The 13,277-nt window shown below is 54.6% G+C and overlaps 1 protein-coding gene across 2 annotated transcripts in view; it reads left to right on the top strand.

Moving 5' to 3' along the window:
• The window catches only part of Tbc1d2 (TBC1 domain family member 2), a 46,146-nt gene that overhangs the window by 29,741 nt on the left and 3,128 nt on the right, over nucleotides 1–13,277 (top strand). For both annotated transcript variants that reach the window (XM_059254315.1, XM_059254314.1), the window contains exons 7-10: nucleotides 4,578–4,688; nucleotides 5,640–5,824; nucleotides 6,438–6,914; nucleotides 11,672–11,792. In XM_059254315.1, the coding sequence (XP_059110298.1) occupies nucleotides 4,578–4,688; nucleotides 5,640–5,824; nucleotides 6,438–6,914; nucleotides 11,672–11,792 (894 nt within the window). The remainder of the gene's footprint in view (nucleotides 1–4,577; nucleotides 4,689–5,639; nucleotides 5,825–6,437; nucleotides 6,915–11,671; nucleotides 11,793–13,277) is intronic.

Raw genomic sequence — 13,277 nt, 5'->3', positions numbered from 1 at the left:
GCCAGCTCTGCGAGGCAGTGGCTAGTAGATCCCACTTTTGCAGCTTCGGGTGCTGAGGCTGGGAGTAAAGATGCTTGCCCCTGAGGCTAGGAGCAGAGGTGCCTGCCTGTGAGGCTAGGAGCGGAGATGCCTGCCAGTGAGGCCAGGAGCAGAGGTGCTTGCCTGTGAGGCCAGGAGCAGAGGTGCTTGCCTGTGAGGCCAGGAGCAGAGGTGCTTGCCTGTGAGGCCAGGAGCAGAGGTGCTTGCCTGTGAGGCCAGGAGCAGAGGTGCTTGCCTGTGAGGCCAGGAGCAGAGCTGCTTGCCTGTGAGGCCAGGAGCAGAGCTGCTTGCCTGTGAGGCCAGGAGCAGAGCTGCTTGCCTGTGAGGCCAGGAGCAGAGCTGCTTGCCCGGCAGCTGGCACAGGGGTGGGAGCAGGACTAGGCTGGAGCTTGTGTCTGATGACTGGTCTACCTGCCCCGCACCTCCCAGCCTCTCTGTACCCCCTTCCATGCCTCACCCTGCTTCTCTTCCCTGTTTTCATCTCTCTCATCAAGCCACCCCAACTCACAGGGACCAACCGTGACGTTTAGGGATATCATTTGAGGTGTGATACCTGCTGCGGGCCACAGGCTGCTCTGAAGGCTGTGACGGGCTGCCCGAGCACCAGCATTCCTGCTCCTGACCCTCCCTGTCCCTGGGGACAGCACACAGAACCAGGGCCAGTCAGTCTGGTCCCAGACACTGCTTCTCGTGGCCTCCCATGTTCTTGCACAACTCGAACCCAAGCATGGCTGGGTGGTGGGAGGGAGTGAAGCGTGGCCACTGCCCACCCTGTGGAATGAGCTAGCCCTGGTATTGAGTCCCTGCTCTACGCCTTGCTAGCTGAGTGCCTTTGGACAAGTTCTCTCTCTCTCTGTGGGAAGTGGCCTAAGAGGCTGAGGAGTCCTGACAATGATGGAAGGGGACTTGAGATCCATGCTCCCCTCCAGACCGGCCAGAACAGCAGATGCAGGGCCGCCGTTAGCCTGAAGCCAAGGACTATTTAGGAATACAGCAGAATGAAGGAGAGCAGCTGAGGCCGTTAGAAAGCCGCTGGCCATGCACGCCGTGGTGGGAACACTTCTTGTTGCCCTATGCGCCGGGGGCCTCCTTACCTCCTTCCTCGTCAGGTGTCCACCCTTCCAGACCCAGTAGAGCAGTACAGGACTGAGACATAGATCAGCCGGATGGTTCTGGAGTGCCAGAGCCGATTGTTATCCTGCCTCCCCCAGGAACCAGAGTGTTCCTCGGTCACATCTGCCGGAACATCGTTTATCAGTGAGGTGTGAGGAGACTGGCTCCTAGATCATGCTCCTGAGCCCATCCTGGGGCCTGCTGCATGGACTAGGTGTGTCTTAGTGCGTAGCTCTTAGAAGGCCCATCAATGTCCCTCCTCATCATATGTGAGCAGAGAGTGCTCACATTTCCTGCTTGCCCAAGACAGGTGCCCAGCCTTAGGGAAAGGCCCTCTTACCCTGTCATTTCAAGAGTAGTGTCACTGATCTCTTGAATTTCAGAGCTGGGGTGGGGGAGTATTCGCTAATACTAGGCTCTCAATCCCAGACTAGAATGGGAGTGGAGGCGGGAGGGTTAAGAATTCAGGGCCATCCTCAGCAGAGAGTTTGAGGCCAGCCTGGATTACATAAAGTCCTGTCTGGGGCTGAGTGATTCAGAAATGGGAAGACTGAGGAACCTAACTGTGCAGAAGCACTGCCAGCAGGTACAGTAGCCGGGGTGTGGTGGGTGGGGGTCCTGGTCATGCAGCATGGGCAGCAGGGTCATGGTAGACTCAGGTCCCCCTACAGGAGCATTGCCCAGGAGACCCCGGGATGTCTGATCCTGCACAGGCTGCAGCAGGCTCTCCTCCTGGGCCCCTTCCGCCTGTTTCCTCTTGCTCTGCTTGTGACTGTGTGTGGCTTTTTTCTCCTCTGAGGTCTCTCTTTTTCCTCCCTGAAGTTCTGAGCCGAGGTGTGCACCCAAGATAGGGCACCAGTCTGATTGGAGGCTGCCCAGTGGCCATTCCTGCCCACTGTGCTCACACCCACCTGTGGCTAGAGTTTTCCTGCCTGGCCCACAGTCAGGACAAATCTCTGACACCCGCCAGTCCCACAGCCACTCAGACCCAACCAAGTAAATACAGAGACTTATATTGGTTACAAACTGTATGGCCGTGGCAGGCTTCTTGCTAACTGTTCTTACAGCTTAATTAATCCATTTCCATAAATCTATACCTTGCCACATGACTCGTGGCTTACCGGCTTACCGGGATCTTCCCATGCGGCTTGTCATGGTGGCGGCTGGCAGTGTCTCCCTGACTCAGCCTTCCACTTCCCAGAATTCTTCTCCTTGTCCCGCCTATACTTCCTGCCTAGCCAATGGCCAATCAGTGATTTATTTACTGACCAATCAGCAACACACTTGACATACAGACCATCCCACAGCACCCACCTCCCTCTCTAGGCCACTGCTTGGCTTCCCTTTGACCCGGAAACAGGCACCCTATATGACAAATCCATATTCTCAAGGTCTGAGGAGTGCCTGTGCTGGGCCTGGGTGAGGAAGGGGTGTGTCCTGGGCAGTCAGTGGCGTTTGCTGAGCGCCCGCTGTGGGATCCCAAGTTGGGAGGATCCTTGCTCTTCTAACCCAGCTGTGTCATTGAGGGGTTGGTTCACCTTCTAGGTCCTTGTTTCCTCATCTGTAAAATGGGAATAATGCTACTTTAACCTCATCACCCACAGATGGCACACAGGGGAACTGCAGGACTGACAGACACATTATTCTCTCACCTGGATGCTTGTGGCTTTCCCAGGTGCTGGGGAAGAATCCCATGATCAGCTGCAGCAAGGCTCCCCACAGACTGAGGGAGCAAGTGGCCTGTGGCAGCCATCTTGTCTACCTCACACACAGTCACTACAGGCTCCCGAGCCTATAGCCTAGGACTTCTCTCCAACAGGAAAGGGAAGGCTTCGTTTCTCAGGGGATGTGAGTGTGCTTGAATGGCTTCTGGAATATTCTTCTCGATAGAATAAAGATTGTGAGCCATGTCTGTAGCTCTGAATGGAGCCTTCTGCTGGCTTGCCCGGCTTCTCATCTGTCCAGGCAGCAAGCTATCACTCCCTGTGCTGGACAGTGAGGGGCAATCTCAAGGCTCATAGTTGTTTATCACTGTAGCTTCATACACCCAGGGCTCACATTTAAAAACATCAAAAGAACAAGGACTAAGTCAGCTATAGGAAATTTCCCAATAGAATGGTCATCAGTCAGTAAAAATAATAATAACAAATAATAATATAATAATAATAATAGTTGGAACTCAGCATGGTGGCACATACCTATGTGTCCTAGCTATTCTAGAGGCTGAAGCAGGAGGCTGATGAGTTAGAGAGCAGCCTGGGAAACATAAGGGAATCTCAAAACAAAAAAACAAAAAAACAAAGGGGGACCAGGTATGGTGGTATATGCATATTGCCAAGACCTGCATAGCTTTGGGACTGACCTGACAGGGAAAACAAGGGAATGAAGAAATGACAGATACAAACAGAAAAGCTGGGATGGGATGGGCCAGTGTGCTCTGACGCACCAGTAGCCTGGAAACTCAGCATTGAATGAGGAGGCAGGTTTAGTATGAACAGCCTCACCAGGGGCAGGCCTTGTCACTCCCATGGGTCTAGACATCGGTGTCCTTGCCATGGCCATGCTCATGTCAACAATGCACACTCACTCAGGACTTCATCCACTCTGCACAGCCTGTAGTCTTAGCACTTGGGAGACAGAGACAGGAGGTCTGGAGTTCAAAGCCATCTTTAGCAACGTAGCAAATTTGAAACCAGCCTGGGATATATGAGACCTTGTTCAAACAAAAAAAAACCAGAAAGGAAAACAGAAAAAAAGAAAAGAAAAAGAAGGGTGTGGGAGTGTGTGGCCCCACAGCAGAGCCCATCCTCAGATGCCACACAGGCTGGGGTTGAGTCCTAGTGTCAAAAGTGGGCAAACAGATAACACCCTCGAGCACAACACAGCCATGTTTACAAGTGATACCTGACGAAAAGCAGTCCACACACAGCTGCAAATACCTGGCACGTGTACTGACTCAAAACAACCAAAGCAGTTATGGGGTGGTGCCTTATCCTGGAGTTTGAGAGGTGGAGGCAGGAAGTGGAGGAATTCAAGGTCAACCGCAGCTACTTAGGGAGTTGGAACCAGCCTGGGCTACGTAAGACCCTGTCTGAACTGAACAAAACAACCTGAATGTGAGACACAGCCCTGAGTGCTTTGCTGGGTCTGTCACTTCCTTAATGTTGCCTGTTAGCCATGTACTGCCCCAGCTGCTGAGGGGAGACCCATGTCTGCCTTTCACGGACCAGAAAACAGCGGGTCTGAATGGTTCTGAGACAGCCTCGGGCTCTCCCTTCATTGTGCTGGAGAAGTCTCTCAGACTCCCTTTCTCTGTAGTTTGGGGAATTTCCCAAGGTAGGAAGCTTTGGCGGCTCCTTTGAGGATGACTTCTCCAGAGCAGAAGGTTTGTGGTACCACTGCTGATCCAACTTGCCTTTTTCCAGGATGATATGGAAGCGTATCGGACCCAGAACCGCTTCCTCAACTCCGAGATCCACCAGGTCACCAAGATCTGGAGGAAGGTGGCAGAGAAGGAGAAGGCCCTGCTGACCAAGGTACCAGGGGCCAATGGCCACATCCATGGTCTGACCCCTCCCTGTCCCCTGCCTTCCCCTCTCCACTTCCCTGATCCCCTCCAGCCCCACACTCCTGTGGCTGCTTTGCAGAAGGTAGACTTGGCAGTTTGGAGTCTGTACCAGAAATCCCTGCAGTGCTGGGGTCGAGACAGGGAAAGCTCTCCATGAGAAGAAGGAGGTGGGCAGGAGAAACAGGAGGGGGAAGGCCAAGGTAGGGTTGGATTGAAGTGTCCGTAGACACAGGCAAGCGGTGCCCGGGCAGGACGACAGTGTTTGCAGTCATAGCAAACTCCTCAAGGCAAAATTCCGCCATACCCATCTCACAGAGACAAAAAGCAAGGCCCAGAGAGCCCACCCGACTCACCCATCTGACTTGTGCACTGAAATGGGGTAGGGGTGGGAGTGCAGGGGCACACCCTAGGCTGAGGAAGAGGGTGCCCAAAAGCCCAAGGAAGGAAAGTACAAAGTACAGGCAGCAGGGGGGGTGCCAGGGCGGTATCCTGCCAGCCGCCACCTGCAGGGAGCCGTCTCTGTGCCCAGTGCCTGGCAGGGCTTTAGACAGGGCTCGCTGCTCCATGCCAGAATCCCGAGGAGACCCTGTGTCAGCCCCGGTCTACAGAGGGTGAAGTACGGGGTGAACCGGCACGTTAGCTGACTTGTCACAGGCCACACGGCTTGTCTGACCCAGGATGAGATTCCACGCCTTACATGAGCCGTGCTGTGTCTGCCCTCGCTTCTCCTCCCCCTAATTTTGAACCCAGCTCCCTCCTTGATCCTGGTATCTGTCACATCCCTTGCAGTAAGCCTTTCTCTGTCTGCAGCTCCAGGAGGGGGTGGGCAGGGAGAGCAGAGCCGGGAGGGTTTGAAGCTGTTCGGGGCTTTGGCAGCCTGCGCGGCCCAGAAGCCTGACCAGCTGCTCCTCTCTCGCAGTGTGCCTACCTCCAAGCCAGGAACTGCCAGGTAGAAAGCAAGTACCTGGCCGGGCTGCGGAGGCTACAGGAGGCAGCGGGGGCTGAGGCTGGTGACCTTCCTGAGCTGCTGCGGCAGCTGGTCCAGGAGGCGCTGCAGTGGGAAGCAGGAGAGACCTCGGACAGTGTGGAGCTGAGCCCCATCAGGTGAGCCCAATGGGCAGCCGGGGAGGGGCCGTGGGCATGATGATCATCGTGGCTGCTGCCGCCGCCGGCCACGCATGCCAGCACTACATAGCTGTGAACCCCCCAGGCTCAGGCACATAGGGGGGAGTGAGAGGGGCAGGCTCAGTGGAGACACACACATCACCCAGACACCACACCCATCACAACCCAAGCTGTCTCCTCCAGCCAAACCCCTGCTGAGCACAGAGGAAAAGGAGAAAACTGTGTCGGATGGGCTCTGGAGATCATGGGCAGGAGTCTGCCTGTTTTGCTGTGTGCCCCTAAGCAAGGTACCTTACCTCTCTGCACCCCGTATTCAGCCCCTGTGTAATTCAGGCAAAGAGCCCTCCCTGCCTCACAAGCTCCCTGGGGATGACACAGGGCACACAGTGAATTGCGGTCAATAAGTGCATGTCTCCCGGGCTGCATATAGGCCCTTCTAGTTTACCAAAGGGATCTTCCTCATCTTCAGGAAGCAGAGCCGTTCTCCCAAACGTACAGATAAACTGAGGCTGGGCCCTGGCGTGATCTCAGTGCAGCCAGGGTGGCAGCCCAGGTAGGGACAGCCGAGCTGATGTGGCCCTTTTGCCAGCAGTGAGTATGACGATTATGGCTTCCTGACGGTGCCGGACTATGAGGTGGAAGACCTAAAACTGCTAGCCAAGATCCAGGCCTTGGAGGTGCGTTCCCACCACCTGCTGGCCCTCGAGGCTGTGGAGCGGCCCCTACGGGAGCGCTGGGCTGCCCTGACCGAGCTGGTGCCCTCGGCCGAGCTCAAGCAGCTGCTACGGGGAGGCGTGCCCCGTGAGCACCGTCCACGTGTCTGGAGGTGGCTGGTCCACCGCCGAGTCCAGCACCTGCACTCCCCAGGCTGCTACCAGGAGCTCCTGGCCCGGGGCCGGGCATGCGAGCACCCCGCCGCCCGCCAGATCGAGCTGGACCTCAACCGGACTTTCCCCACCAACAAGCATTTCACCTGCCCCACCTCCAGCTTCCCAGACAGGCTCCGCAGAGTGCTCCTGGCCTTCTCCTGGCAGAACCCCACCATCGGCTACTGCCAAGGCCTGAACAGGTAAGAAGCACGTGGCACAGCCTTCTCTTCCCAGCACTGTCTTGCAGCTCAGAGCCCAGGGGCCTCTCCTTCTCCCCTGACAGGCAGAGAGAGGGCCCGTTCATGGCTGAGCCCGGCTGGGGTTCAGGTCCTCGTCCCCAGCCCTGGTTTACATGTGGGACAGGAGTTTGTAAATGGTGAAGAAAGAAAGCGGACTTGGGGGCAGAGGTCACAGCTTGCCTGCCTGTATTCCTCCTGTGTGCATCCTCCCCTTTGGGACTGCTCCCCACCCCTCCGCAGCCACACAGGGTCCAGCTTCTCCCTCTTCACCTCATCATCCTCCTCTCTATGGGGCAGTCTCTGCCACTCATTCTTTGGACCTGTTAGCTCCATCAAGGCTGCCTAAGTTGAGACCTCAGCCCTGGAGCCTCCCTACCTCACCCCCTCCCTTCCCACCCTTAATCCCGCATAGCCAGGCTGGAAATTCTAAAAGTGGAGTGTGAGTGGTCCAGCCTGGATTACTGTCTGCGTGGCTCCAGTCAACAGCAGAGGGATCCGAGAGGGATCGGGTTGAGGAGGGAACCACTCAGTTAGTAGAAGTGGCTGTCCCCTCCAGCACTGGGGACTCTCATGAGGACCCTGGTTATTGCCACAGAAATTGCATAGTCTCATACATTTCCCAAAGCAAGTTTGACTCGATTTAGTTCCGGCACACATAGCCTCGTGCTGGATTTACATAAGCTGTCTGCTCTCCCTTCAGAACAGGTGATGTGTGACATTTATTTAGCACAGAATCAGGCTCAGAATGTCCTCACTCGGATTTCAGTGGGTCCCAAGGGCAGAGATTTTCTGTATTCCTATCTCTGGTCTAACTGTGAGTGAAATTGAGCATGTGTATGTAATCTCTGGGATTTGTGAGCTAAACTCTCAGCAGCCACGTAGCTCAGTCCTCAGCCCTCAGCAAGACTGTCAGGCTGGATTGCTGCTCTGCCAGGGACGGATGGTGACCGTAGACAGCCCTGCCCACTCAGTCCTAGCCCAGCAAGACTGTGACACATGAAGGTTCTTTAGGAATAGCCGTGAAGGGACTGCAAGATGGCCCAGAAGGTGAGGAGGCTGGCCACCATGCTTGACGAGCTGAGCCCCGGGATAGGACACACCTGGCAGAGGGGCCGTATCAGCTCCCACAAGTTGTCCTCTGGCCTCCACCCATCCAGCACACGTCCAGCACACATGCATATACACACACAAATAAATTAATTTGAAAAAGAAGGTTAGGAGGGCCTAGAGAGATGGTGTCCGGTTAGTGTTTCTATTGGATAAACCACCATGACCAAATGCAGCTTGACATGAGAGGGTTATTTCAGTTTACTGCTTGTAGTCATTATCAGGGAAGTTGGCAGGAACTCAGGCAGGAACTGATAGAGAGACCATGGAGAAACACCAGTCACTGGCTTGATCCCATGGCTTGCTCTGCCTGCTTTCTTAGAGCACTCAGGACTACCTGCCCAGGGGTGGCCCCACCCACAGTAGACTAGGCCCTCCCACACCAAACACTAATAATTAAGAAAACGTCCCACAGGCTTGCCTGTAGGCTAGTGTTACGGAGGTATTTTCTCGTTTGGAATTCCCTTTCCCAAATGACGAGCCTGCGTCAAGTTGATAAAACACTAGCCAGCATCAATAGTTTGGCAGTTAAGAGCACTTGCTGCTCCTCCAGAGGACTAGGATTTGGTTCCCAACACCCACATGGTGGTTCACAACCACCCATAACTCCAGCTCCAGGGGATCTGACGCCCTCTTCCGGCCTTCATGGACACAGGCACATAAATGTGCTGAGCGTAAACCCATATAAGTACACACATAGATGTACATAAAAATAGTAATTCTTTTTTATCTAAACAAGTAAAATATAAATGCTAATGAATTCTTGACCAAAAAAAAATAAAAGGAGGAGGAGTTAAGAATATGGGTCTGGTGTCAGAGGCCTATAATCTTATTTACTCCAGAGGCTGGAGCAGGAAAATCACAAGTTCAAGGCCTGTCTGGACTATTGTTGAGTACAAGGACAGCCTGCATGATTTAGTGAGTACTTTGTCTGGGGGAGTGGGGGGATGGAGGTGCCTGAGGATATAGCTCAATGATAGAATGGTTGCCCAACATACGCAAGGCCCTGAGTTCAATCCCCAGCACCCTCAAAAAAATGGAGGGGGAGGGAGAAAAGGCCGTGAGGGACCAGAAGCTCTGGAATTAGGCGAGTGGTAGGTTTCATCTGTGACCCTGCAGGTGGGAATGAGCACCATGTTCCAGCTGAGACCTGAGATGTTGAGGAAGCTGTCCAGAATTTCACTATGCATGGCAGCTCTGCAGCCCCTGGCCCTGGATTGGCCCCATACTCAGTCCTTCATACAACCCACCCTCTTAAGTGGGAGCTGGGCCAGAGAGGATGCTGGGCCACCCCAAAGCCTTCCTGATCTGTGTGTCCTTTTTGGAGACCAGGGGGACTTAGCCACCCTGGGGCTCTGGACTCCAGAAGCTGGCCAGTGGTTGAGGGACAAGAAAAGGTCTCATAGTAGGAGGGCCTTAAAGTTAAAGTCGGCTACAGGGACAGAATGTCCTGTGTAAAAGGAAGCCATGTGAGTACAAGAGGCCACAGGGACAAGTGGAATAAAAGGGGCAAGTGGCTTTCAGTACATCTCTCTGTGCTGCCTTTATTTAAATTGATACACAAACACATATGATTGGTATTCACACAAATATTTATACTATTGCTTTAAATAAAAAAACATCTCAAGAGAGGTGTGTTTTACTGCTGCAAGCCCCTTATGGCTGTCTGTCACCATCTAGCGGTCAATCTTAGAACTGCATGCATTGTGTCAGAATAAACAGTCTTAATTTAAGGCAACAAAATCCAGCTTGCTCCTGAGATAACAGATAATGTGAAGATGTCTAACGCCAACTTAGAACAAGCGCTTGAAATCCATTTCCCCATGAAAATAACTGGAGTGTGTTAAATGTTGTTGGTAGCCCCCAAGCAGCGGCGAGCCCTGGTGGACTAGCCTCCGGTAACTGGCCTTATATGTGTGAAAGTCTAAACCAATACTGACAGCAGTTCCTGATCTGAGGACATTCTTGGGCTTTGGGGGAGCAGGTGGGCCAGGGTAGACAGCAGCAGGCTGGACTTCGGGGTCCTGGATTCTGTCCCCTCTGCCAATGGGCTCTTAAGCGATGGCCACTTTTGCCTTCTGAGTTCCAGTTGCCCCATCTGTGCGGTAAGGAGTTCGCCTTGATCAGAGGTGACCCACGGGAAGAAGCTGCCTAGAGGCCCGTTTGAAGGAATTGCTGGGATAGTATCCAGGCTCCATAGCAAAACGTTCCGTGATCAATTGCATGTCTGCCCTGGGCGTTGATAGAGTGGGAGTTGATACACAGGGTATTTTCTGTTCTTGAGCCCAATGACCTGGGCAGGTGCCCTCCCCCAGCTCGGAGAGGGCAGGGCCTCCTTTGTCCCAAGAGACCTGTGGCTGTTTTTCTCTTTTGCACTCAGCTCAGACTCAGGAGGGTTTGTATAAACATGTAATCCAGAGCAGGGAACAGCTCCTTTCCAATGGCTGGGAAAGGAGGAACACACACACACACACACACACACACACACACACACACACACACACCCCTTTGTGAGAATCAGCCCTGGTTCTAAAAGTCATGAACCTCAAAAGAAAATGGAGGTCATGAATCCAATCCATGAGGAACCCCAAGAAGCATAACTACCCAACTCTGAAAGGGTTCTGCAGTGCAGGCTGTGGTGTTGCACACCCGTGACCCCAGCATCGGAAGACTGAGGCCGAAGGATTTCAAGTTCTAGGCCAACCTGGCTATATATCAAGACTGTCTCAAAAAAAAAAAAAAAGTTTTAATAAAAATCAAAGCTTCTTAAAGTCCACCGAGAGCCCCTGACCTCCAGTGAAGGCCCCCTTCTCCCTACAGGTACCCTGAGGAGGGCTGCACCTCATGGGTGATGTACAGAAGGGCCCCATGGTCCCAAGGACCCCCTGCATCAGTCTCCCAGGGGCTTGTGCTGCAGACTGTCCTGTGGGCCGCCAAGAGCGGCTGGAATGAGCAGTGTTCCCGGGATGTGGGACCTTGTTTACACCGGTCCATGGAAGACATGGTGGGGATTGTGTTCTGGGGTTGGCCCCTCAGGGAAGGTGGAAGAGCAGAGTGTTCTCTGGGAAGATGTCCCCACTCGGCTCTCGGCTTGTGTCTGTCCTGCCCCGGTCTCAACGGGACCTCATGACTGGGTGAAGGCGCACGGGAGGGAAGTCTTTGAGTGCACAGGGGTATGCCAGTGAGCAGGGCATGAGGTCTGCTCTCACTTGGGACCGTGCAGCTCGGCATGCCATGCACTGGGTTGGACACCAGATGTGTTGACAGTCCACAGGGCTGACCATTGGTCCTCACCCAGTCCTGATGACTCTAGGAGGCTGAGGCTCAGAGAGGTTGAGTAGTTTACCGAAGGCCACCCAGGAAACAATTTAACATAATCCGTACCCAGGCAACCCAGGCTCGGAGCCTCTGTTCTGAACCGGTGTCCTCGTTGCTCTGAAAGTCAACCTGGGCATCCTCCCCCAGTGTCTCACCCAGGTGCCATGACTACCAGCCTGGTAGCGGAGTAGTACTAGGTCAGCGAGCGCTCAGCCCTAGGATCCAGGATGCTGCCTCTGCCGTACAGTACCACGACTGCTGTGGGTCACTCCAGGCCTCTCCCTCCTCTGCAGGCTGGCGGCCATCGCCCTGTTGGTCCTAGAGGATGAGGAGAGTGCTTTCTGGTGCCTGGTAGCCATTGTGGAGACCATACTGCCAGCTGAGTACTACAGCAAGACACTGACGGCCTCTCAGGTGAGCTGACTGCATCTCCGGGGGAGGCTACATGGTGGCCATTTGAGGTAATCCCTAGAGGAGTTCCTTCAGGCCAGCAGATCCTGGGCCTCCACCTCTCCTACACAGGGGCCTATAACCCCTCTCCGACGGCTAGAGGTTCCCAGTGAGCTGAGGGCCTGTAAGAGTGTGAGGTCCTGCCCACTGGAGGTGTGTTAGTCCACTGGTGACGTCATACCACCGGAAAGAGCTCCTTCCTGGGGAGGGGAGAAAGAAATTAATGTCTCTTGCCATCCACCAGTCAAGAACTGAGAGAGACCACAGGATGGTGAGGCAGGCGATGAATGGGCTGGGGGTGATGGCCGCCGTCCCTGCACGTGCTTGTGGTTATGCCGTATCCCGGGGGGGGGGGGGGGGTTGCTGCCCTCAATCAGGCAGAGCAAGGTTCACGGCCCATGGGCTGTGTGACTTCCGCATATCACCACTCTGAACCCCAGGACGACCTATTCTAGAATAGGAATAAGGTCACCATGGACTTAAAAATTCTAAATGCCAAGTCCTGTCCCAGCGCCCCGCCTCATTCTTGCTGAGGCAGCCCTTCTGCCTCGTAGACTTCATCTTCGACACACCCAGCCTCCCTCCTCATCTTTGCCCTCCTCCTCCTGCGCTGCCCTTTGGATGACAGGGGTCATGTGCAGCTGCAAGGAGAGAGAGCCAGCGTAGACTGCATCCGGCCTCACAGAGAGGAAGGGCCTAAGAGTGGTACCCAGTCCCTAATGTGTCAGCGGTCAGGCTCTTCCCAGCTCCCTGCTCTGCCATCCTCCTATTTGTCACCGAGTGGTTTCCAGAGGGCTGCACCCCACCCTTAATCCCGTGACCGTGGTGTATGCCAGAAGAAGCAGTCGGGGTGGGGCTGACCCTTTCAATCCACCGTTTCTACTTCCTGCTTAAATCTGATGGTGAGAACCACATCTTATGTTTGCCCTCCCCCCCACACACACTGCAAGGCAGGCTGGGAAATACCATGTTTCACCTCTGGATCTTAATGTCCCTGAAAGGGAAATGCACTGAGAAGCAGCACCAACCTTCCTTTTGGCTTTATTTTGGTAACGGAGAATTTGCCACGTTCGGAACAGTAGAGAAGGTAGGCAGCCTGGGTCCCCACCCAGTGTCCCTGGCCACCAGCAGAGGGAAGAGGCCGGTCCCCTGCCCCGACGACTGCCTTGGCGCGGATCACAGGCAGTTCTTTGGCTCCGTTTTACCACAGATCTGGTGACTCACCTGGAGCTCTGGGCTGGCCATGGCCTCTGCTGCTGCCATGCTTCTGAGGAAGGGAAGAAAGGCTTCCCTGAGTCCTCACCAGAGCGACACTGAGGCCCAGACAGACTTGCATGGGGAAGCCGGTCACGGTTCCAGACAAGAAGGAGCAGGAGGGGACACAGATCAGGACAGTGCCGGGGAGGAGGGAGCCGTTGCCGGGGGTCGTCAGCCATGTCCACAGAAATA

The sequence above is a fragment of the Peromyscus eremicus genome, chromosome 2 (genome assembly GCF_949786415.1).
Source record: "Peromyscus eremicus chromosome 2, PerEre_H2_v1, whole genome shotgun sequence".
NCBI classification, from domain to species: domain Eukaryota; kingdom Metazoa; phylum Chordata; class Mammalia; order Rodentia; family Cricetidae; genus Peromyscus; species Peromyscus eremicus.
Note: the sequence above shows the minus strand (reverse complement) of the source record. Positions and strands in the feature narration are given on the sequence as shown.